Source organism: Mytilus edulis, chromosome 6 (assembly GCF_963676685.1).
Source record: "Mytilus edulis chromosome 6, xbMytEdul2.2, whole genome shotgun sequence".
NCBI classification, from domain to species: domain Eukaryota; kingdom Metazoa; phylum Mollusca; class Bivalvia; order Mytilida; family Mytilidae; genus Mytilus; species Mytilus edulis.
The window spans coordinates 9537086-9564931 of NC_092349.1; the positions used below are offsets into that span (position 1 = coordinate 9537086).

The 27846-nt window shown below is 33.1% G+C and overlaps 1 protein-coding gene across 1 annotated transcript; it reads left to right on the forward strand.

Annotated features, from left to right (window-relative positions):
* Window positions 1–327: 327 nt before the first annotated feature.
* Window positions 328–27461, forward strand: LOC139526181 (uncharacterized). Its single transcript, XM_071321307.1, has 6 exons — window positions 328–432; window positions 6909–7251; window positions 7862–8097; window positions 8939–9554; window positions 10419–10445; window positions 23260–27461. Exons 2-6 carry the CDS (start codon window positions 7050–7052, stop codon window positions 27459–27461), a joined length of 5283 nt encoding a protein of 1760 aa, XP_071177408.1. The 5' UTR covers window positions 328–432; window positions 6909–7049.
* The last annotated feature ends 385 nt before the right edge of the window (window positions 27462–27846 follow it).

The window sequence follows — 27846 nt, forward strand, 5'->3', positions numbered from 1 at the left end:
AATATTTGAATTTTAAAACGCAATGAATTGATTTAATATTTATAAATTGATTTGTATTGTCCTTATGATAAAACTATTTAAACGCTCAAAAGAGTGCATCATTACGTATAAGCTGATAATTTAGATTTGTTATTGAGGGTCTGGATGGGGTTTACAGAATAGTAAATAAAGGGTCTATACTGCTGAAAAGTTTCTTAAAATTAAAGAATAGAGACAAATAAAATAAGAAATCCCGACGAAAAAGCAAACATAGAAGAATAAAATAGAAAAAAAATAACCTGAATAAAAAAAGAAAAGAAATGGAGAACCCCAATCAAGACCCTCACCAATATAGTGTATGCCAAACGATAATAACCGAGGTAATAACCTTAACAAAACATATGCAAAAACGAAAGTAGGAATTACCGAAGCAACTGCATTGAACATAAACAGGTATAAACATTTAAGAGGCATACCAAACATGCCAAAGTAAAAGAGGAAAGGCAAAATATTGTGTTTTGAAAAAACGAGTTATTTCTTACCGTTTTAAAGGTAAATTACGCTTTTATTTGAGCACCAGTCATCATATAAAAATAAACGTGTGTAAAATGTCTTACATATAAAAAGACAGCCCATTGAAAGGGTAAATTCAGTAAAAAATCTCCCATTGACTTTAATGCTAATCTATGTATGGAATTAAATTTATACCTGATTTACCTTTAGAAATTGGAAACTTTCATATAACATTCATGAAAGTACAAATGTAGCCCTATCTTTTGCACTAAAAAAAATATAGGGTCATGCGGCATTTTTTTTGGCATTCACATGGCCTTGTTTACAAACAATGTAGATTCGCACTGAATTCCTATACTGACCCCCATTACTTTTCAACCCTGTAGTAAAAAAAATTAGTACATTCAGCATTTTTTTTTTTTTTTTCAACTCTAGTTTTGATCCATCTGCCAAAAAATATTTATTACAAACATTATCTACCAATCAGAAGAGCATATGACTTCAGTGTTATACAGAAAGCTCTCCCCTAAATGGGTAGTCCCTGATGACGTATATTTATTTACGCCACCTAGATTTTACATCCAAGATAATAGGTAGAAGTATATTTATTTTCTGCTGCCTTGGTAATTAGAAATTAAAATTGAAATAGTGAGAAATGAGTGTTGGCCATTGGTGTAGAAATAGCGAGAAATTTAGAGAAAACTCTCTAAGACTAGCAAGATTTTCTGTGCCAAATTAATCAAGGGGTGTTCTTCATTCATACTATTTCGAAAATTCCGGAACCGTTGAGTACCCTTAAAAAATGCCATTTTTCTATCAAAAAAGCTGCGGCACCATATGTGTTTGACCATTGCAATTACACCCAAAGGTGTTGATAATTCAGAATTCGAAATTTTTTTTAATGGATCTTTGATAGTGAAAAGGCAGGCTACCATTGTCGCCTATGTAAATAATTACTTCCTTGTAACCTAAAGCAAAATGACGATTTCTGGCGCATCACTGTATTTTTCGAGATATTTTAGAAATTGGATCGGTAAATTAATAAGGTACTAAGTGATTAACTATATCAGAAGAAAATTGCTGATCGCCGTGAAACTATAGTCTATATCAAATTTTTACTGTTTTTTTGTTCTTCTGTCTCAGGGGTAGGGTTCATCGATCTACTGTAAAAACGAGAATTCTGCCAAGGACTCTGTCTTTAATAATTTCTCCTCATCCTCGATAACACTGAATGTATTTATGCATATCTAAAAAAAAGGGGGGCTTATTTTTGCTCATATTAGCGAATTTTTTGTATTTTTAATGGCTAAAATGTGCCAAAATGACCATAAAATATTAAAAATTAGGTAAAAAATCAAAGGCTATACATGTTTCTCCTTAGTATCGTCGAATTGAATATTCTGACCACAATTCATATAAAACACATAACAGCAATGATGAATTCTTAGTTTCAGCATTTGTATAGTCTATTTCATAAAATATTTTGACTCTTATGCAACGGTGTCCATATATTCGCGATAAAGATATATAATTTGGACACAGTTATTAAATCATCAGCCTAAAGTCTTTAATAGTCCCCAATCGAACTTCATTAATCAAAAACCGCGTTTTAAATATAACCAAACAGTCAAAATAAGCTGGTCAATGGCCCCAAGTCTGTAAAAAGTAACGTTTTCTGTAAAGGGGGTACCTGTAAGGAAAGTCATTTTAAATGGTGAATAATTGTCTCTTTAATCCAAAATTTTGAACTTAAGCAGCAGTAGTATAGAGTAATCGACTAATGTAAAGGTTGTCCGATTTTATTTCAATATGTGTCAGTATAGGTTAAAAGAAAGTAAATATAGATCGCTGGCGCCACCTAGATTTTACATCCAAGATAATAGGTAGAAGTAAATTTATTTTCTGCTGCCTTGGTAATTAGAAATTAAAATTGAAATAGTGAGAAATGAGTGTTGGCCATTGGTGTAGAAATAGCGAGAAATTTAGAGAAAACTCTCTAAGACTAGCAAGATTTTCTGTGCCAAATTAATCAAGGGGTGTTCTTCATTCATACTATTTCGAAAATTCCGGAACCGTTGAGTACCCTTAAAAAATGCCATTTTTCTATCAAAAAAGCTGCGGCACCATATGTGTTTGACCATTGCAATTACACCCAAAGGTGTTGATAATTCAGAATTCGAAATTTTTTTTAATGGATCTTTGATAGTGAAAAGGCAGGCTACCATTGTCGCCTATGTAAATAATTACTTCCTTGTAACCTAAAGCAAAATGACGATTTCTGGCGCATCACTGTATTTTTCGAGATATTTTAGAAATTGGATCGGTAAATTAATAAGGTACTAAGTGATTAACTATATCAGAAGAAAATTGCTGATCGCCGTGAAACTATAGTCTATATCAAATTTTTACTGTTTTTTTTGTTCTTCTGTCTCAGGGGTAGGGTTCATCGATCTACTGTAAAAACGAGAATTCTGCCAAGGACTCTGTCTTTAATAATTTCTCCTCATCCTCGATAACACTGAATGTGTTTATGCATATCTAAAAAAAAAAAGGGGGGCTTATTTTTGCTCATATTAGCGAATTTTTTGTATTTTTAATGGCTAAAATGTGCCAAAATGACCATAAAATATTAAAGATTAGGTAAAAAATCAAAGGCTATACATGTTTCTCCTTAGTATCGTCGAATTGAATATTCTGACCACAATTCATATAAAACACATAACAGCAATGATGAATTCTTAGTTTCAGCATTTGTATAGTCTATTTCATAAAATATTTTGACTCTTATGCAACGGTGTCCATATATTCGCGATAAAGATATATAATTTGGACACAGTTATTAAATCATCAGCCTAAAGTCTTTAATAGTCCCCAATCGAACTTTATTAATCAAAAACCGCGTTTTAAATATAACCAAACAGTCAAAATAAGCTGGTCAATGGCCCCAAGTCTGTAAAAAGTAACGTTTTCTGTAAAGGGGGGTACCTGTAAGGAAAGTCATTTTAAATGGTGAATAATTGTCTCTTTAATCCAAAATTTTGAACTTAAGCAGCAGTAGTATAGAGAAATCGACTAATGTAAAGGTTGTCCGATTTTATTTCAATATGTGTCAGTATAAAGCAAAATGACGATTTCTGGCGCATCACTGTATTTTTCGAGATATTTTAGAAATTGGATCGGTAAATTAATAAGGTACTAAGTGATTAACTATATCAGAAGAAAATTGCTGATCGCCGTGAAACTATAGTCTATATCAAATTTTTACTGTTTTTTTGTTCTTCTGTCTCAGGGGTAGGGTTCATCGATCTACTGTAAAAACGAGAATTCTGCCAAGGACTCTGTCTTTAATAATTTCTCCTCATCCTCGATAACACTGAATGTATTTATGCATATCTAAAAAAAAAGGGGGGCTTATTTTTGCTCATATTAGCGAATTTTTTGTATTTTTAATGGCTAAAATGTGCCAAAATGACCATAAAATATTAAAAATTAGGTAAAAAATCAAAGGCTATACATGTTTCTCCTTAGTATCGTCGAATTGAATATTCTGACCACAATTCATATAAAACACATAACAGCAATGATGAATTCTTAGTTTCAGCATTTGTATAGTCTATTTCATAAAATATTTTGACTCTTATGCAACGGTGTCCATATATTCGCGATAAAGATATATAATTTGGACACAGTTATTAAATCATCAGCCTAAAGTCTTTAATAGTCCCCAATCGAACTTCATTAATCAAAAACCGCGTTTTGAATATAACCAAACAGTCAAAATAAGCTGGTCAATGGCCCCAAGTCTGTAAAAAGTAACGTTTTCTGTAAAGGGGGGTACCTGTAAGGAAAGTCATTTTAAATGGTGAATAATTGTCTCTTTAATCCAAAATTTTGAACTTAAGCAGCAGTAGTATATAGTAATCGACTAATGTAAAGGTTGTCCGATTTTATTTCAATATGTGTCAGTATAGGTTAAAAGAAAGTAAATATAGATCGCTGGCGCCACCTAGATTTTACATCCAAGATAATAGGTAGAAGTAAATTTATTTTCTGCTGCCTTGGTAATTAGAAATTAAAATTGAAATAGTGAGAAATGAGTGTTGGCCATTGGTGTAGAAATAGCGAGAAATTTAGAGAAAACTCTCTAAGACTAGCAAGATTTTCTGTGCCAAATTAAGCAAGGGGTGTTCTTCATTCATACTATTTCGAAAATTCCGGAACCGTTGAGTACCCTTAAAAAATGCCATTTTTCTATCAAAAAAGCTGCGGCACCATATGTGTTTGACCATTGCAATTACACCCAAAGGTGTTGATAATTCAGAATTCGAAATTTTTTTTAATGGATCTTTGATAGTGAAAAGGCAGGACCAAATAAGGCTACCATTGTCGCCTATGTAAATAATTACTTCCTTGTAACCTAAAGTGTTAGTTAAACTACCCTCCTTTTAAGAGAAGACTAGTCCGACAGATAACCAATCTATCTGTCTGTAGAACTAGGCGACTTAAGTTACTAAGGGAGGTAGTATATATTTACCTAATAGTGATTCCCGGTTCAGCTAACAAGCAAGCTTACCAAATATATTACCTTTACACACTAAATGCAATCGGCTTTAAATGAACAACAATGAATATACATGTAGTTATGTTTCCTGACTTCCTGTCTGGTGACGACATTGTATTTTTAACTTACCATACCATATTTATTATTTTCTAAGGTTGTTTAAGTAATTAAATTAATTTAAGCCTAATTTCGTCTATTCATTTTTTTTTTATGGCTTTTATTCTGTATTATGTACGCCTAAACCAGACTGTCATATATATACCCTCCTCTTCTCTGCGGAAAATTCAAAACGGAGAGTCCGTAATCAAATGTCAAAATCAAACGCTCTATACAATAAACGAAGGGATAGTAATTGTCATATTCCTTATATGGTACATGCATATTCTCATGTAGAAAATAGTGGATTGAACCTAATTTGATAGGTAACTAATTAAAAAAAAACTCTCACATGTTTATGACAGTCACATCACATTCTGCAACATTAGTTTGCTCTTTGGTAACAGGTAAACTGTTGAGGTTTAATTACCTTTATATAACTCGTATTTCAGTACATTTTGAATTTTGAATTGTATTTACATGGAGTATGTCCCGAAATCAGGGTGGGTGGGATTTCTTAAGTTAGAACTAAAAAGAGGTTTTGCATTTAAGACATTTAAGTAATATATTGTGTATATTTTGTAGAACTAGCAAAGATGAATGGCAACATTATATAGCAAAACTGTTTTGTAAAATGCATTCTACAAAAAGGACAGCTTATTCTTTATATCCCTTTGACCTCTAAGTCGAGGTCGAGTTATAACCCTTTAAAATAACACAAATACAGACCTCAAAGGTAAATTCAAAATGAAAAGTAAAATACGAAGAGGTATACGAATCAACCGGTCTTGGTTTTCTGTCTACCCCTCCGTCTGTCCATATGTTTATAACAAAAATACAGACCTCAAAGGTAAATTCAAAATGAAAAGTAAAAAGCAAACATACACACTAGGTAAACAAGGCAAAAATTAGGTAACATTAGTCAAAAATGTAAAAAACAAGCATACCATTATGACCTTATCACAATATCACGATTTTGGGATGTATAAATACAGAAACACGCCAAAAGTAATCACTAAAAATAGACTAAAGAGCTTGCAATGTTTTTACCGATTTTAGCGGGTTTTGCAGAAAACATATAAGATAGGGAATCTGTAAATATACGATTTCGTTAATGATGACTTTTGTGTAGACCTTATTTTAATAGGTATTTATCAAAATAATGTCTAAACACAGGTCAACATGATAGAAATTGTCCACCAATTCCTTTTTTTTTTTCTTTTTTTTTCCTCATCATCCAGTGTTTCTTAAAAGTAATAGGACAGAGAGATAAATTTAAAAAGTAAAAAAAAAAAAATGTCTACAAATAAACAACATTGCCAAGTTCTCAGATTCCTAAGGTGTGTATTGCCTTATTATGACAATCCGTTACACTATGTCAGTAGCATGTTTACAGTGTTTGCCTTTCCAGGTCCGATATTCGTCATTTTACAATTGATTTTATATATAAGTTGAGTAATCACTCTAAATATGAGTTGAATAATGCATTCTATAGAATCAGGAATATGATAGTTGTTGTCCATTTGTTTGGTAAGTTTATTTTTTTGATTTTGCTATTGATTACGGACTTTCTGTTCTGATATTTCGTCGGATTCAGTTATTTCATTTTTTCACTTTGTAAATGTTATATTGTAAGTACTGCATCGCGTTTTATCTTGAAAAAGATGTAGCTTTTCACCAATTAATAAAATTTGCTCCTTATATGAAATGAAATCAAATATATTACCTAAACTTTTAATTGTAGTCATTTTCATTGCAGATCTATATGCGGTAGACAGGATGTAACTTGATATTTGACATTGGTGTGGCTAAAGTGCTGTCAGAGGACAGCTATATAGCCAGTTATATTAGTATAAAGAGAACAAAGATACAAAGTTAAGGCAATACTTGAGGAATCAACATGAGTCTATCAGAAGAAGAGTCATTCTTCCTAAGATTTTACTACCTGAATTTAAAGGTTGCTACAAAGGCTGTCAGAGTATATTTTAATTCGGTTCATCCACCAGCTGGGCTTGCCAATGAACTTGCAAATAGTTCTGCAACTTTGAAAGGACTTCGGTTTATAACATCACCTCAAATGCTGACATTATACCCAAGTCCAGGTAAGTTGACATTTTGTTAGTTATTTCTGGTGATAACCCACCAAAAAATATATGTTGAGGGTAGCCTATAATCTTCAAAATACAATTCTATTTGGTAAAGTTCTGATTTAAAGATAAACAAAGTACACGTATATTGGCAGTAATGTATTGACTCACGGTAATACATGAAATATTTGCCACTAGATGTTAGGCAAACAAAGATTAGTACATCAGTCAAAGGTGGAATAACACAAATAATGGCCTGACCTATACTGATTTTTTTATAAGGTTTTGATAAAATTATATAGTTAACCGGGCTTATATCACTGTATAATTTGGAGAAGTGCATAGCAAAATACAGGATCGGTTCATGTTTAAAATATTACACATAAAAAATACAAAAACATTTAGATTACCACAGTTACTTTATAATAAGGGAATTATCTTCTCAGTTTCAAAATAATTAACTTTTCAAAACACTAGTTTATATTGATAGGGGATTAATAAAGGAATCAAAAGTGCAAAAGGTATTCAAATGGATCAAACCGGAGGATTCCGAAAATCTTACAAACATTCCAAAACATGACACGCGAACTTCCTAATATTAAACATGTATAATTATCTGTTACAGCAAGTAATGTTAGATCAGACGACTTTGATACAACACTAATAGTTTGCCTTTTACGAAACATGGCACCACGTGAAAGAACCCCTATAACAGGGTGGGATAACTTACCACATCCAGGTGATACCAGTACAGGAGCAGACCTCGCCAGAGTTAAGTGGTACAGGAACATCTTAGCTCATCACGACGATGGGAAATTAACTCCGACAGAATTCAGTATGGGCTGGGGAGAACTAGAATGTGTAGGTATCAAAGTCTTGATAAATAATAGCTACATAGACGGAAAACAAAGTTAATTTGACGGGAAGAGGTATACGAATCAACCGGTCTTTGTTGTCTGTCTACTCCTACGTCTGTCCATATGATTATGAGACTTGTCCATTACATACAAATGCAATAATTGATGACACATACTTGTAGAAGTGTATTATATACAGTGTACAAGAATTCTTTTTATTTAGAATAAATTGGCGTTTTATTTCCCCGAGAGTATCACTAACCCAGCAGTCAGCATTTCTTTTTTCAGATTTATAAATTAACTGTTAACAAAAAGTTTGAATTTTTGAAATACTAAGGCTTTTCTACCTCATGAATAGATTACCGTAGCTGTATTTAACAATGCGCTTCAACTTCGTACTTTATTTGGCCTTTTTTTAATTTTAGGAATTCGAGCGTCACTGATGAGTTTTTTGTAGACGAAACGCGCGTCCGGTGTAAATACCAAAAAATGCCCTAATATGGCAGACATTTATTATTGCTATTGGTGAATAATACCCAAAACTTCGAGATTAATTATTGCAATTTTAGAAAGCTTTACTCAATAAATAATACGTAAACTCTGCGTATAAACCTTTAGGAATCGTTAGTGACCTCATTAAACTTTTGTCACATATATCTTGTTTATCCACAAACATGACAAATTCTATAAAAATATGACGAATCAACAGTATTCGTTTTTATGCAATTTACAAGTCAAGAACTACAATTCAGGTTTAGATTTTAACATCAAGAACGTGCGAATTGTTTTTTGACTTGTTAACTAACTTTTACTATTTAATATTAATTTAGTATATGTATTTATAGGCCATTGGACGTCTTGGCGGACCATCACTTCTGAGGGAAGCACAATCTGCACAACACATTGTCTTGGACAAATCACTTATAGATATTTTAAACTCGCTTTATGACCTTCAGATGTCAAAAGTGGAGCACACTAGCATATTACATAATCTCCAATCAGCAATTAACAATCAAACGACCATTAAAGAGGAGCAGGAAATAAAAATACAGCAACTTAACGATTCTCTTCTGGAAGGGACAATTGGTGCACAAAAACTAGCAGCTGATTTTACTGATATCCAAAGAACAATACAAATATGTACATTGAAGATTGAAACCTGTAGGAGAGAAACAGATCAAATAGAATGTAGAATTCAAGTAATGCAAGGTAAATGGATGAAAAAAGAGGAAAAGCTGGATGTTTTAACACAGCAGTTATTATCTATAGAATGCAAATATGACATCAAGTTTGAAGAAATTGATGTACGTTTAGCAGAACAGGATGGACAAATGGCTAAACATGGTGCTCAGATGACAAAGCAAGATGAAAGAATTACCCAACAAGATCAACTGATGGCAGCATGTGTAAAAGACATTGATAATATGAAGATAACACAATCTGATACTGATTATTCATCAGGTAAGACACTCTTCTTCACCAATCATATTAGACAGAACTATTCTTGCGTTGTGTCATTGATAAACATACTGCTTTCGATAATCTTCACATTATACTGTTAGGAGTAGTGATTATGCTGTATCACCGATGCACATTCTGCACTGTAGTGTTAAGAAAAGTTGCCATACTGAGCCAATGATAATAACATTTCGATCTATATTATTTACTCATGAGAGTGTTTGTTAAGAACAATAAAATTGCTGTTTCAAGAGTTAACATGTTGTGTCAAGGATAAACACTTCTTGCTCTTGGAGCCGGGTGCAATACACTGTTAGGAACAATGTCATACAGAGTCATGGATACACATATTCTAGTCTCTGTTGTGTATTAATAAAATCTTGAAGACAATGTATGGTTAATTGAGCTTGATAAGTACATTCTTCTTTCTGAACGGTACCATACTAATGTTCCTAATGATAATCATCCTTTTTTCAAAGAGAAACACATCGTGTTGAATGATATGTCCACAATATATATTTTATAACGGATATAACTTATCTTACCAACTATCTCTTGGTTTTGCCACAAATTTTGAAATTATGGTATACATGTATGCTTATCATAAACTTCGAATTAATGCAGAACTTAGTGAACAATTTTCATTTCAAATTGTCATTACACAGGAATTTTATTACAAAATGAAAATCAATTCATTTTTGTTGTTTCAGGGCAAACACACACGAGCTCTTGCAATGTTTCCTTTATAATTTGGAAAAACTTGGTGTTGATTAATTTGGATATGTCATGTGACTAATTATCTTTACTCATGTAATTAAAATATGCAGTTAACATTTTATCAATTACAAAACTTTTGAATATTTTCAGAAGGCAGAAAACGTAAAAGGCTTGAGGGTAACTATATCTTTTTTATTTTGCTTTAAATCTGACAGTTATTTGTTAGTTAATTAATTTTCCAGCATTTAATACTGTCCTTGACGTTATCTGCATAGTGTCAAAAATAAAACAATTTGATGATAGGGAAATCATTTTTTTCTTGCAACTGGTTCCTTATAAAAAAACATATTTGGATCAAAAATTTATAGATGTTACAGATAAATGTGAACAAAAATACCTGACCTAATATGTAAATTACGCAAACGTTCTAGTTAGCTGGGCGCCAACTGCTGAACTTATAAATATTATTAAAATTACTGTTATCTAAGTTCCTACAACAATTTTAGTATAACTTTGACATTAATCGTTTGGTATATAAATTAAGAGAGTTGTATTCTTTTGATGAGACTGTCATCAAAGTGAGAGGGTTCGCGCTATAAAACCAGGTTAAATCCATCATTTTCTACATTTGAAAATGTCTGTACCAAGTCAGGAATATGACAGTTTTTGTCCATTCGTTTTTGATGCGTTTTGTTATTTGATTTTGCCATGTGATTATGGACTTTCCGAATTTATTTTCCTCTAAGTTCAGTATTTTTGTGATTTTCCTTTTGGATCAGGTTCTAATTTTTGCAAATGACGTCTGTTTTCTTGGCCACTGTTTGAAACAGGCGTTCATCAGTGGAAATCTTTCTGATAGGCGTCGTGCTATAAAGAGGGAAATTTGCGGAACAAAGGCGATGGTAGTTTACCAGTGAGTTAACTTTTTACAATCGCTTAAATCTATTTAGAAAAGACGACAAAGGGAAACAAACTATAGTCGAGCGAATTGCACGAATTCCAAGAGTGGCTAGACCGGGTGTTTGGTGCGTAAAAGTCTCCTGCATCCGAAATATTGCACAGTTACAATGTCACAATCGATAAATGATCCATCAGACGACTATATACTGGTATAGATCAAAAGATCTAAGACCGTACAAACATGGTTCTAAAGCTAATGGCAAAATTCTGCTAATTGTAAATTTTTGTATTCTTGTCTTTGAATTTTGCTTATGTGTTTTGCCTTTATGCCTTTTTGTGCTTCTTTGTTTTATATTTGTTTTTTTTATTGTGATTAAGATAAGAACACAATATTGACTGCTGTATCAATAATTATTATTTTTTTACGTCTGTTTGTTTTGTTCTCATCCGTTGCCAATATAATAGAATTTGATGCGACTATCATAGGATTAGCTAGCTATAAACCCAGGTCAAATTTACCATTTTCTCCATAAGAAAGTGTCTGTACCAAGTCAGAAATATGACAGTTGTTATCTATTTTTTATGTGTTTGAGCTTTTGATTTCAACATTCGATTGGTGACTTTCCGTTTTGAATTTTCCTCGGAGTACTTTTGTGATTTTACTTTTTGCATATTGTTTTTCTTTACGACCACCATTTAAGGGTTATGCATGCTCGTACAATATGATGATTTTGTTCAAATTGGCGAGTCCATCAACAATTTGTTTGGATAGTTATGTATTGAATACCTTTTGGGGCCTTTCCTCGATGAACATTGTCAACTACGAATAGTACTGCAACCAGAGTTCATTTTTTAAAACTTAAATGGTCCGGAAGAACACACACCTTATTATATGGCGTTGGAAAGAGGAAAATGTGTACAATAAGAAAAGTTTGGTCGTAAAAATCCAGAGTGGTCACATTTTTGAAGAAATTGAGGTAAACATATCAATATTTTAACCACAAGAACAAAAAGGAGTACTTTTCTGATATTTATTCATTAGAATGCTACAAAAAACGTTGTTAAAACGACAAATTAGTCTACTTATATGGAGACCTGCCACTACAAAATGGCGTTGATTTGAAACCTTCTGATTTTTTTTTATTTATGACATAGCAAAAGAAGAAGTGGCCTTGACCTTTTCTGTATAGTGTTTCACTACAGTATATTACAGAATTATTTTCTAAACTATAAAATACCAGTTTATCAAATTATTTCAATATTTTTTCTATCTTTGAAAAAAACAAAATTCAAGCACTGAAACGGTGGTTTTAATTTTGAATCTAGAAGGTCGTGTATTTTGTGAAAATTGGTAACTAGTTATAGATAAATATATATTGTGTATTTGCAAAGTCTGGACAGATCAGTTATAACACAAAAGAATACCATGGTCATCCGAGGCGAATGAGAGGTTTACATAAAAATCATAAGTGTTACTTGCCTTTATTAAGGGTTTGTTTGAGAGTAAAATAAAGTCAGTTTGGTGTATGAACATTGTCTTAGTGGGACAATCCTGGTTAAAAAATTTACTCGTCAATTTTTTAAGGGAAGGACGAAAAAATATACAATGTAATGCCAATTTGCTAATGTTGTAATTCAAAATCAGCCTTATATATCTTAAAAGTGACACACATTAGCTCAAGTTTTCATTAAATAGGGACTTTAATCAATCTCTTATAATCATCATATGCGTTTTTAGTACGCGTATTAGCATTACAAACACACTTCCCTTTTTTTTACAAGAACAAGTTCGGCGCAGGACATAGTTTGTTCAAAGCAAACAAAGTTTTTGAGTGCAAAGATTTACTTCGCAAATACAAAGTTAATCTTGTAAGTAATCTGATGAAATTTTTCCTATGAAAAAAAGGTTGAGGTTCAATATATTTGTCTTCCCGGTCAACGCGAACAGGACCTCGCTTAGCTTTGGTACAATGAAACAGCCACCAGCGATGATGTCAGTCGTCTTGACCTCTCTGCACTTTCATCTGACGCATTCTGAAATCCATTGTGGATTATCAAACCTAATAGTCTGCTCGTGCCATGGAATGAACAGTTCCTTACTATCAATTGTCTCCGCATTGATGACTATATTGTCTGTACCTTTTTGTATCAAACACCCCCTTGGTGTTTGCAACAATGCCATCTAGAGCCCAAATGCCGTCTCGATTCGGTCAAACTCGTCGGGTATAGTCTTACCTCTGCATAGGAAACACAAAACCCATATGCGTACAAAGTTTCGATCAATGTTCGTGACCCATATTCCCATATGCATATTTATGATATATATGCACGGCTAATCCCAAATGTAATGGTGCTACAGAAACGATTGATTTTGTAATAGCCGAATTTGTGTTATTTCTAAAACAATATACGGTTCAGAAGCGCCTTTGTGTTATTTTTCATCACTTGAATAACAAATGAACTTAAGAGCGTAGGCTCCGTGTTCAAGACCGTGCCGTGACCTATAATGGTTTACTTTTATAAATTGTGACTTGGATGGTGAGTTGTATCATTGGCACTATGAGGGCATCTTTTCCATAGAAACATCCAAACGAGGACATATCTCATAAGAGCACTGACGGTAGGGTGAAGTAGTTGTTCTTCTTTTAATATATCATTCATATTTTCAGACATACCTTGGTGTAATTCTAAAAGTCTTAACATAGACTTCAATTTTCCTGCAGCAGATATGGCATCCCCTATATTAAGTTCTGAGCTAAACTCTATATTTCATATCCCTTGGCCCCACTCTGTCTGAATTGTAAGGTGTCACAATATCTAGTTAGTTCTGGAGTTTGGCAGTTTTGTAAGCATCAGAGACAATCTTGGGTAAAAGTGATCGGTATATGTCGAGGATGTGCTACATGAGAAAGGATTTTTTCTTATGGAAGAATAGATCATCACTAACAATCGTTATCAATGAACTGACAGAAGGTTCAAATTCTATGTTTTCGGTGACTGTTTTACCTAATTGCACAGGTGTTGACTTCAATAAGTACTTGCTAATGCATGGACAAATGATAACTCACATTAATTAGCACAACTTAAAAGACTATCAACACATTTAAAGGACTCAGTTTTGTGTAGTTTTCTGGTTTCTTTTAAAGGTTTTGCTTTTACACAAAAACCTGTTTTCATCCAAACTACACGGAAGAAACTGAGCGCGAGATCGTATGAAAGTGTCAGGTTATGAGGATACATGTGGATAACATATATGGATTTCTATTGTTTCTAGAATAAAGTTCCCCAAGGGTGACTTGGAAAACGAAATATGGTCACTTGGTCTTCTCCCGACCGGCAGTAAAACGAGGTGGGGCGTCCGTTTAGCTGTGGGCGATGAATCAAGTTCGCAGTCACGTCCAGACAGAATGCCTCATGTAAAGAGAGTCCTACGTTCTTTGCACGTTAAAAAACCCTTGCAACAACTCTTTGAGGGGTCCGTAGGTGGCATGTTGCAATGAAAAATGTCTGTCCAAATCCAATTTACCATCATTTTCAAGTGGCAGTCAAAATTTTCCAAACCATCATCCAAAGTGGCCTCTATTATGACCTACCTATTGTTTTTATTGTTAACTTGTTCTCGTCCTGAACATGCATGAAATATTTGCCACTGGATGTTAAGCAACCAACAATCGCGCAATCAATCAATCAATCTTATGTAAAGACGCAAGAATTTTGCGTTCTGGTGCAAGTCTCATTACATTACTGATGATTGGCCCAAGGTAAGGGTGCTATAAACAGTTTCGTACTAAAAACTAGGGGTATTTCCCCAGTGAGATTTACATACTGATGGAATTCCCTGCTATTTATATACCACTAAATGAAAAAGTTGATTGTTTTTTATGTTCAATGTGAAAAACATATATTGAAGTTCAATTAAAATGCCACTTTTGTCAAGATTTAAAAAAAAAAATGTTTTTGTGACTTCCTACTATATGGGAGGCAACTCCATAAACAGCTGATTTTCACCTGTTGCAAAAAGCACTTTGATTTGTCAGGTAAGATAGCTCCTTTCGGAGCAGGCGAACGTAGGCTGAAACTACATTTTCTTAAATCAGCCGGATAAGCTCTTTGAAATGCATATTATAAGAAATCTCAAATATATGCACAGGTTACTGATCCGTGTGTCCAAAGGTGGTCTGTTTTTAAGGTTTTTTAGGGGGGAAATGCCTAATTTCCAGCTGATAACTTGTACCAATTTGCATGTTTAAACAAGAGATGTTGGATTTTTTTTTTATTTATTCAGAAAGTTCATAGAATTATCTTTCCATTGATGTATAGATATCTATATAACTATGAATATCTGACTTCTGCATGATGGGTCCACTATTACATGCCCTGTTACAGAATGACGTCACGTAAAAAACTGTTGATTGCACCCTAAGCAGAATATCAAGAGAAGTTGGTTGTAGCATCACCTTGTCACACACCAAATCTCTCCGAAACTTCAATAGTACTTTTTCCTCGACCACTTGCATGCATATTAATTGCTCTGAGGTTAAACATTGACCTACAATGTATTTTCACACACTATCAACTATATTCATTATCCGAAAAAAAAACTCTTATCCGAAGGATTCGGTTAAATTTTATAAAAAGTCAAAATTTTATTAACAAAAATATAACTTTTTTACAGAAAATACACGAAAGAACTACTATATATATTCGAATCACTCAAAAATAAATTAACTTTTCCTACAAAATGTACATAATCACATCAAAACTATCAAATTTATTGTGAAGGAAAAACTAAATGGTGGAGCTGATTGACAGATTGGAAATTTCCGTAATTAAAAAAGGTACAAATGATGTTTGTTTTTTTTTTTTTTTGACAAAATTGTTTGGAATTTGCCTAAAAAAATTTGCATGCAGTATCGCAATAATATATTTAATCCTATCAAATGTCAAATACTGTTTTTGAATCATACCTTTTTCTCGTTTTCAAAGAAAAACGCGTTAAATTTCTATCTAGAAACACAGCCAATTTTAAGTTTGAAAGTTTTACTTGGGGATGGTATTACATTTATGTCTTCATCATTGCGATGGTCCTTCATGATATGTGCATCGAAAGTATTTATGAAAAAAGCAGGAAATTTAACCAAAAAGTATATTTTGGATTTTAAGGTAAATACCCAAAACCGTAAATTGAGGGATACCCCCATTAAAAGGATAAACTACAAAAATGTGACCATAGAAACTTTTTATTGCTTCATGATGTATTTCAAATTCCTCAAAAGGCAAGATTGAATTGCAATTGAAACACAAATTCTTCCGCATTAAATATTTCTATGAAGACATATGACATTGTTCAAAGCTACTAATATGTGGGGAAAGAAGGAACATATGTTTGTGACATATATGACTCCACACAGTATATATATATATATATATATATATATATATATATATATATATATATATATATATATATATATATATATATATATATATATTATATAATTTAGCTGATCTGTAACAATAACATCTTCATGCCTTATATATCATGTACTGTAGTACGCCGCTAGATTAAAACTGACGTGGAAAGGTAACACATGCCCACCGAAAGCTCTTTTTTTTAGAGCCCAGGTGGTCGTGTGGTCTAGCGGGACGGCTGCAGTGCAGGCGATTTGGTGTCACGATATCACAGTAGCATGGGTTTCGAATCCCGGCGAGGGAAGAACCAAAAATTTGCGAAAGCAAATTTACAGATCTAACATTGTTGGGTTGATGTTTAGACGAGTTGTATATACATTATGTACACAGCCATGTATCACCATCATTGATGGCGATCCGATGGATACATCTGTTGTAGAGTTGTCACTGACTCAGACGTACTTATGAATATAATTACTTTCTGTGACTGTATATTACATTAATTTGTAGGATCCTTTACTATAGATAATTTAGCTGATCTGTAACAATAACATCTTCATGCCTTATATATCATGTACTGTAGTACGCCGCTAGATTAAAACTGACGTGGAAAGGTAACACATGCCCACCGAAAGCTCTTTTTTTGAGAGCCCAGGTGGTCGTGTGGTCTAGCGGGACGGCTGCAGTGCAGGCGATTTGGTGTCACGATATCACAGTAGCATGGGTTCGAATCCCGGCGAGGGAAGAACCAAAAATTTGCGAAAGCAAATTTACAGATCTAACATTGTTGGGTTGATGTTTAGACGAGTTGTATATATATATATATATATATATATATATATATATATATATATATAAATTTATGTATTACTGAAAAATTATTACACCAGGGTTTTCGATATCACAAACTAGTCAAAACATTTACTCAATTTTATCATCGGTATAAGGACAACATTCGTAAATATAGCTCAACATGCAGACTTCTTATACGTTCAGGTATTTCACATCTATTTTTTTATGGAAATATTCTTTATAAAGCACAAAGGTGTCAGTATTCAACCCAAAAACTAACAAAACCTTTGAATAGACTTTTTAAGAAGGGATATAGTTACGATACTGTTGTCAGGTCATTAAAGATTGCATATTTTGGCGTTAATATTGATTCAATTTAGGGTCTTTGCATCGGAACTAAACACATTTATTAAAAACCCAGTTGTTGGCATGACACGGGTTATGTTCAGTCTTCTCATATATGTTATGATGGTATGATACTAAACCCCTAACGGGAAGGATTGTGCCTGATGTTCATATGATTAAATCATAATCTTTCAGTCAGTTTAATTGAAGTCTGGAGCTGGCATGTCAGTTAACTGCTAGTAGTCTGTTGTGATGTATGTATTATTGTCATTTTGTTTATTTTCTATGGTTACATCTTTTGACATCAGACTCGGACTTCTTTTGAACTGAATTTTAATGTGCGCATTGTTATACGTTTACTTTTCTACATTGGCTAGAGGTATAGGGGGAGGCTTGAGATCTCACAAACATGTTTAACCCCGCCGCATTTTTGCGCCTGTCCCAAGTCAGGAGCCTCTGGCCTTTGTTAGTCTTGAATTATTAGGTCTTTCCACTTTTCTGTGGAAAGACCTATTGTTTTTCTTCAGATTATTTTTTTTTCTTCCGCCTAATTTTGTTCTTGCGATAAATATTTGTTTTGCAATATGTCGCTTAGATATTTGGTATATGATATCAAACAGTTTATGCGCTTTTGAAATTTACCCTGCATAACCGAATACTTTTCTTTGTAGGAGTTATCTCCGCAAACACTGTTTTCCTTGTGTCCACTACTCCTTTGCAACTGTAAAAGATTACGACAAATTTATTTTATAAAATTGCTCGTTATATCCTTCGCATGATTTGTCCTATAGGTCAAGGTCAAAGGTCAAGGTCATATTCTAATTTTTGAATTTGGCTTATTTCCACTCATTTCCAGAAACCGTATAAGATATCGAAAAATTATTTTTTCTAAATTGTTAGTATGTGACAAGTCGTAACACGTAAATTTTTATTGAAAAGGTACGTTGAACGTAAAAGGGAGTTTTCTCCCCTCTTGTATTTACAAATACGCGTATGGTGATCTAACTCATTAACCAAATATAATCAAGATCTATGGTCTTTTGATTTGAGGTCCTTGGTTTAAATTGATCTCAAGGTCATAGCTTAATTTGACGTTCTAGATTTTGAACTTTGCTTTTACCTCATATGTATACATGATAAAGCTCTGAGACTTTTGGCAAAAGGTATCAAACCATTTAACCTTGATAAAACAACCGGAAGTGACGTTGTGTAAATCGGAAGTAGCTATTTTTTGTACTTTATGAATATAAAAGTATATAGGACCAGATATTTTTGGAATCAGTGTCAATTTAATATTAAAATATTATCGAAAATAACATTTTTCAAACCGGGAGAAACAAATTATCTCCCTTATTTAAACAATATTGTATAGAAACCATATATTTTAGGAATCGGCGTACAATAAGCTATCATTTGACCATTGAAATGACACTTTAAACTTAATTTTACAACTTTCGTATTAAAAAACAGTGTTTTTGGTGGTAAATAAAGGCAACAGTAGTATACCGTTGTTCAAACTCATAAATCCATGGACAAAAAACAAAATCGGGGTAACAAACTAAAACTGACGGAAACGCATAAATATAAGAGGAGAACAACGACACAACACTACAATGTAACTAACACACACAGAAACGGACCAAGCATCAGACAAAATCCCACGAGAATAACAAATATAACATCAAAACCAAATACATGAATTTGGGATAGACAAGTACCGTGACACGTCTTATCGCAATGTCAATTTACACACAAAAAGAAGAGAAAATAAACGACACAACGTTAAATTGTAACACACACAGAAACGAACTATAATATAACAATGGTCATATTCCTGACTTGTTAAAGAACAAATTCCTGGATATTTTGACAATACTGAGCTACCTCTTATTTGTTATATTTACAAGAAATCTACCCGGAAATTTGTGTTTAATTATAGTCAATTGTGTAAAGATGTTAATATCAGTGAAAATACACCTACTTCATGTAATTGCAGTAATTCCGAATATATTTATGGACCCATTTCCCATGTTATAACAAGAGATCTTAACATCGTTCAAGACCGAGAGTTAAAATCATTCCTCAGTAAAGGACCTAAATATCGTCCCCCGTCAATTATTAATTGGAATGAGTGTCGTAATATCATCCACGACTCACTCCATACTTACTGTATGAAATGGATAAAACGGGAAAAAGCTGACAAAAAATCTTTGGACTCTTTTTTTAATTCAGTAATGAAGATAGTTGATATACGTATTCAACATTTTAAAGAACATTTTACTATAAACAATAACCACAATAAACCTATTTCTCGTATCAAACATAAACTAAAAGAACTAGCCAAGGAATTTGTTTTTGTCCCGGCAGATAAAGCTGCTAATAATATTATTATTGTTTGACGTAAATTTTACATTGAGGTTCTGAAAAAGGAAATCACCAATTCACCAACATTTCAACTGACTCCATTTTCAGAAAACGAAATCTGTAACAAACATAAACTTTTAGCCACCGCTTTACAAGCAGAGCCAAATACAATGAAAGTCCCAACTATGTATTGGCTTCCGAAGCTACACAAAACCCCTTACAAATATAGATTTATTTCGTCTTCAAGCCATTGTTCAACTACTAAATTGTCTATTCTTCTTACCAGCACGCTTGGTACAATTAAAAACCTGATAATAAATTGTTCAAATAAGGCCTTCGAAAATAGTGGAATAAATTACTTTTGGAGTGTCAAGAACTCGTTGGAAGTACTTGATAAATTGCATGCTTATATTGGTGATTTTGAATCTGTTCAAAGTTTTGATTTTTCTACCCTGTATACCACATTGCCACACATTCTCATTAAGAAAAAATTCACACACCTAATTAAATGGGTATTCAAAAAATCAGAATGTGAATATATATGTTCAAACTCTTTTAGGTCATTTTTTAGTAGCAATAAACAAAAAAACTATGTTAATTGGACATGCTTTGATACTATATATGCCCTTGAATTTTTACTAGATAACATTTTGGTTCGGTTTGGGGATTCCGTATATCGTCAGATTATCGGAATTCCAATGGGGACTAACTGTGCACCACTTATTGCGGACCTGTTTTTGTATTGTTATGAGTTACAATTTATGACAAAAATAAGCAAAGACCCATCGAAACAACATCTGATAAACAAATTTAATGATACTTTTAGATATTTGGATGATATTTTGGCTCTCAATAATGACGAATTCAGTATGTATATTAATGAAATTTATCCTGTTGAACTTACTTTAAATAAAGCTAATACTAACAATGACCACTGCCCTTTTCTCGATCTTGATATCTATATCACTAATGGAAAGCTGAATACTAAAATTTATGATAAAAGGGATGATTTTTCATTTCCTATCGTTAATTATTCGTTTTTAGATGGTGACGTTCCCTTGTCACCATCTTACGGTGTTTATATATCTCAACTTGTACGATTCGCTCGTGTATGTAACAATGTTTTAGATTTTAACGAGAGAAATTTATGTATTACTGAAAAATTATTACACCAGGGTTTTCGATATCACAAACTAGTCAAAACATTTACTAAATTTTATCATCGGTATAAAGACATCATTCGTAAATATAGCTCTACATGCAGACTTCTAATACGTTCAGGTATTTCACATCCAATTTTTTATGGTAATATTCTTTATAAAGCACAAAGGTGTCAGTATTCACCTCAGAAACTTACAAAACCTTTGAATAGACTTATTAAGAAGGGATATAATTACGATACTGTTGTCAAGTCATTAAAGATTGCCTATTTTGGCGTTAATATTGAGTCACTGATAAGGTCTTTGCATCGGAACTAAACACATTTATTCTAAAAACAGTTGTTGTCATGACACGGGTTATGTTCTTCTCATATATGTTATGATGGTATGATACTAAACCCCTAACGGGAAGGATTGTGCCTGATGTTCATATGATGAAATCATAATCTTTCAGTCAGTTTAATTGAAGTCTGGAGCTGGCATGTCAGTTAACTGCTAGTAGTCTGTTGTTATTTATGTATTATTGTCATTTTGTTTATTTTCTTTGGTTACATCTTCTGACATCAGACTCGGATTTCTCTTGAACTGAATTTTAATGTGCGTATTGTTATGCGTTTACTTTACTACATTGGTTAGAGGTATAGGGGGAGGGTTGAGATCTCACAAACATGTTTAACCCCGCCGCATTTTTGCGCCTGTCCCAAGTCAGGAGCCTCTGGCCTTTGCTAGTCTTGTATTATTTTAATTTTAGTTTCTTGTGTACAATTTGGAAATTAGTATGGCGTTCATTATCACTGGTCTAGTATAAATTTGTTTAGGGGCCAGCTGAAGGACGCCTCCGGGTGCGGGAATTTCTCGCTACATTGAAGACCTGTTGGTGACCCTCTGCTGTTGTTTTTTATTTGGTCGGGTTGTTGTCTCTTTGACTCATTCCCCATTTCCATTCTCAATTTTATTGGTACAGGACATTTTTAAAGGAAAAAATGGTGGGTTGAACCTGGTTTTGTGGCATGCCAAACCTCGCACTTTAATGGCAATGTTAAAGACCTTCAATTGTTCTCTGAACAATTGGTTTTTAATTTTAATTTTAGTTTTTTGTGTACAATTTTGAAATTAGTATGGCGTTCATTGTCACTGAACTAGTATATATTTGTTTAGGGGCCAGCTGAAGGACGCCTCCGGGTGCTGGAATTTCTCGCTACATTGAAGACCTGTTGGTGACCTTCTGCTGTTGTTTTTGTTTCTATGGTCGGGTTGTTGTCTCTTTGGCACATTCCCCATTTCCATTCTCAATTTTATACATGTATTGTTCCATTTGTGAGTTTCAGACTTATTACATCCCAAGCAACGAAATTACGGAAGGTATAATGTTTTTGACCAGTCCGTCTGTCCGTCCGTCCGTCAGTCCGCACGTCCTGTTCTTGTCATCGCCACTCCTCTGACACCACACAGCAGAATTTCATGAAACCTTTTTAGATAATAAGGGCACACTATGTAGATGTGCATATCGACAGGAAATTATGATTCCGGTTTTTTTTCTATGAGCTACGCTCCTTTGAACTTATTTGCCTCAATATACTTCTGAAACAGTCTGTCATCAAAACTCCACTGAAACCTCACAACAGAATTTCATGAAACTTTTTAGATTTTAAGGACATACTATGTAGATGTGCTTACCGACAGAAAATTATGATTCAGGTTTTTTCTAGGAGTTACGCCCCTTTGAACTTAGTTGCTTCAATATGCGACTGCAACAGTTCGTCATCAAAACTCCTCTGAAACCTCACAACAGAACTTCATGAAACTTTGTAGATTAAAAGAACAAACTATGTAGATGTGCATAAAGACGGGAAATTTTGATTCAGTTTTTATTTCGTACAGTTATTCTATTTGTCCAGTGACAATATGGGAGCGTGGAGTATGTAAGCGCTCTCACTGAGGTTCTTAAATTGATGTTTTCTCAAAATATAGATTTCACGTTGATAGTTGAGTATGTCAACATTTTTACTCTGTTTTAGATGACACCAAAGCTCTGATTGCGGAAGATATAAGAGAGGATACATTTGTTATTACTAAGGCTGTAGCAGATAGCATATCATTGCTTAAACAAAACGGAGTCTTGTTGATAACTGGATATGCAGGTACAGGAAAAAGTCGGATAAGTCGCCATGTCCTTCATATGTATTGTACTGACGACATGTCATACAACTGTATCAAACTGAATGCATTGGACGAGTGGGAAGATATGGTCAGCAGAGATGGTAATGTGGTGGTTTTACTGGACGATATTTTTGGTGAAACAAATTGTATTTATAGCAGAGAAAAGGATACACCAATTATTGACAAGGTTTACGCACATGTATGCAAAGGAAATATCAAAGTCATTATAACAATTAGAGATACAGTAAAAGGTCAGTGCCAGGAGGTTTTTGATAGCCATAGGTTATTTAAGTTTGACTGTATTGATTTAAGTTCTGACAGATATAAACTTAGCTGGAATGAGAAAGCCTGTGTTCTCGAAAAATACATGAACATTGTTCGTCAATCTGACTTTGTAGGGGATGCAGGCTTTGTCGACTGCAATGGTGTTACAATTTTAAAGAAAGATGAAGCCTTGAAAATAATAAATGAAAGTCCCGTCAAAGGGTTTCCATTAGCAATTTATCAGTTTGTAAATAATGCAAAATATTTTCAGCTTGGAAGTATTTTTTTTGACAGACCAACAATGGCAATGCTAGAAGAAATGAATGAAATAAGATGCAAGGGTAAAAATCATTGGAAGTATATGCTTCAGTATGCGGTTATGGTGTACACAGCAATACATGAAAACTGTATTTACCCTGACGAGGGCTGGGATAGAGGGCAAGTTGAAAAAATAATTAATGCAATATATGGAAAGACCATCAAACTTAAAAATTGCGACATACCAGACGCAGTTACTGAACTGAAGGGGAGCTATTTAGTGATCAAGACACATAAAAGGTCATACGGATTCCATCATCAAACACTACAGGAGAGTGTTATTTTATCTTTTGCACAGATCGATGAAGGAAATATGGAAAATATCATACCTTTACTAAGCTGGTCATTTTTCCTGAAAATGGTCAAATCAGATGAATACTTAGAAAAAGAGGGAGAAGTTGTATTGAAAATTCCACCTAACAGTTATGAACTATTGGCCTATCGATTAGTGGATATGTATTTGGCAAAAATTGGAAATTCTTTTTGTGATAGATATTGCAATTGTTTTCTAGCTGAAGTAATTGATACAGAAGTATTTCAACAAAAAACGACCATTCTTCTAACTTATTTACTGAAAGCGTTTGAAGACAAAACAAGCGACAATTTTAAAAAGATGATGACAGCTTTTGAATATTTATTAAAATCAATGATGTATGAAGTTGATAGTTGTGATGAAAATTTGCAGAGCAAACCCGTTTTCCTTGCTAATTTGCTTATTTCGATTGCACAAACAGAGAGACGGTTTAAGGTGTATAACTTTATATTACAGAAGTGTAACCAAATCGTTGAAGCAGGAAATAACTATGCCACAATTGATTACATGAAAGCTGCGTTGATCACATCTCTATATGAAATATGTTCAACAAAAGATGTAAGTTGTGTAAAAGCAACTTTTAATTTAATAAACGGAAACAAGATAACTGTTTTACTTGATCAAGGTATAAATCTAACCACTCTTGGATTAACACCTTTATATAGCTTTACATCTGGTTATAGTTACAATGATAATCATAATTGTGTTTTTCTTATGTACTGCATATGGAAAGCATATGAAACATTTAACGAACCTGTGTTAGTATACTTACTTTCAATGTACAATAAAATTCCATTCGATGTTAATCTGCTTTTAAAGACATTTTATAGTACTGATTGGGTGGAAGAATTGACATCTTTATCTCATAAGCCACTAAAATGGTTGATAGAAAGATTTGAAGACCAGGCATTAGTAGATACTGATTTCATCTTAAGAACAGCTTGCCGGTATCAAATGTGTGATACCGTTGAGTACCTTGCATCCAGATGTTCAACATTTGATGCCATTTCATGTCTTGAACATTGTCTGTATGAAGCTGGTGTAGACAATGACCCAGATTTTTCTTCAAATTTTAATTTTAATGAAGATTGTTTTAAATTTCTTTTTCCAAAAATTGACATCACTTCTCCTAAAATGAATTGTATTGTTATTGCAATCTTACAGAAACCAAATGTTCCTGATTATGTGTGTGAAGCTATACTACCATTTTGTATAAATAATGAAGCGATGTTGACTTTGGCATGCAGAGAGGCACATTTTTACATCACAAAACTAATTTTGGAAGCAAGCGACAACGTTAACATTCAGTCGGCTCTTATTACAGCATGTATCGAAAAAAACACAAACTTTTGGAGCTTTCTCGATTTACATGAGAAAGTTAAAAATTTGGAAATAGTAAAATTTATAGTTGGAAAATATGGATATGAACAATTTGATTTGAAAGTGGTATGTCGACAGGCATTTCGGTTTAAACAGTTCAAAATTCTAGAATGGTTTAGTTGTAACATTGATATAAATCTGTTGGATGTGCATTGTATTATGAATTCAGCTTTAGTGGACAGAAAACCCAGCATATTAGAATGCATAATTAATAATACTAGTATAGCTAGTTTAGATACAAATGAAGTTTTAAAATCTGTAACTGAACACTACTCTGTTGTATGTTCTACTAAAATATTGCAAATAGTTAGCATTATCTGGAACTGTACAGAAAATAAGGAAAAATTGAAAATGGAGGAAATTGTAGTTACGGCATACGAAAAAAGATGCTTTGAATTAATTATATGGATTCGTGAAAACTGCAATTCATATATTTTCATTGATGCAATGAAAGTATTAATGTTAGCATGTGAAGATGGCAGGACTGATGTATCAAAGTGGATATTTAAGTCTTATGTAAAAACATCATTGGATTTTAATGAAGGTAAATTACTCATGCTAGCATGTGATACCATGTCAAATAATATATATGATATCAGAAAGATAAGCATGGTAAAGTGGGTAATTGAAAATGTTCAAGTTAAACCATTTAACTTAAAATTAGGTCTATTAAAGTTATTAGGTCATGCGGAATATCAAATTTGGGAAGTAAGTGATGATTTTTTTGAATTGGTTGTTTCTATACTGAAAAAATGTTTAAATTTTCTAAGTATAGATGATAAAAATGACATGGTGAACAAATGCCTTAAACAAAAACATTATTATGTTCTGAATTGGTTTCTAGAAAATGAGAAATGCTGTTTACTTGATAAGCAAAACATTTTGAATGAAGCATGTAGAGATTCTCAACTTCAAACTATTTACATGCTAAACGAATATTTACATTCATTGGACACCAATGAAGCAGTAATTAATGCATGCACTGTGAATAATCTTGAAACATCATCTGTTTGTGATTACCTGTTGAAAGAAACTGATGATGCTGCTGTAGACATAAGAAGAATAGTGAATTGTGTATGTGAGAATTATGTCAGTGACAATGCTATGAAATGGATTCTTCTGAAATTTTCACATGACCAAAATGCCATTAATAAAGTTTTAATTTCTTGTTGTCGACAAGGAAAATTTAATCTTTTGAAGTATATATTTCTTATAGTACCCAATGAACAACTTGACATATTGACAGCTTTCGTTGATGCATGTTTACATCCCAAAGAACAGATACAGGATTCTGAACAAAGCCTCTGCGTTATAGATTTTCTGTTTCAAAAGTTACAATATAAATCATTTAGTTCATCCGACGTTCTAAATGGATTATTGGACAAAAAGAGATATGATGTAATACTATACTTTCTTGAGCAAGGATATTGCAGGAACGTTGACATGAGCAATCTTTTAATTGAGGTATGCAAAAAAGGACACGTGAAACTATTACAGTGGATATTGGATAATGTTGACCATAAAGAACTTGACATTAAATCGGCATTTCTTGAGGCGTGTATTCCTACGGATATGGTTACTGAATTGCAATTGAAGTGTGTAGCTTTAATGTGGCACTATATACAGGATATAAACATGTTCGACGTAGACACTGTATTAAAATCCATGAATGGGGCACCACCATACATGTTGGATATAGATGTGCAGGATGACCTGAGGAAGTGGTTACTATATATTAAGAATATCCATCAGAGAATGATGCCTGATTCTGAAGTGAAGTTGTAAATTTTAAGGAAGAGGTCATGGTAAAAATTTATCATTGTGACTGGAATATACAATAGTATAATAAGTTTTCAGCATAATTGCGAACATAACGTTTAGAAAAACAGGAGGAAACCTATTTCAGCTGTTTTTTAATGGAATAAGAAATGTCGGTTATACAACATAAATACCTTCCCTGCAGCCTTATGGTAAAAAGTCGTTAAGAGGTCCGAAATGTAAATAATCTGAAAATCAGCATTTGTAAGGCACTGAAATACTGCTTCCGACTTAAAAGTATTGCACAACTTGGCAGAGAAGTATACTTAAAAAAATTCAACCAGCAGAACAGATTGAAAACTTTACTTGCAGTCATCACTATCCGTTTATATCTCAGCAACCAAAAATCATC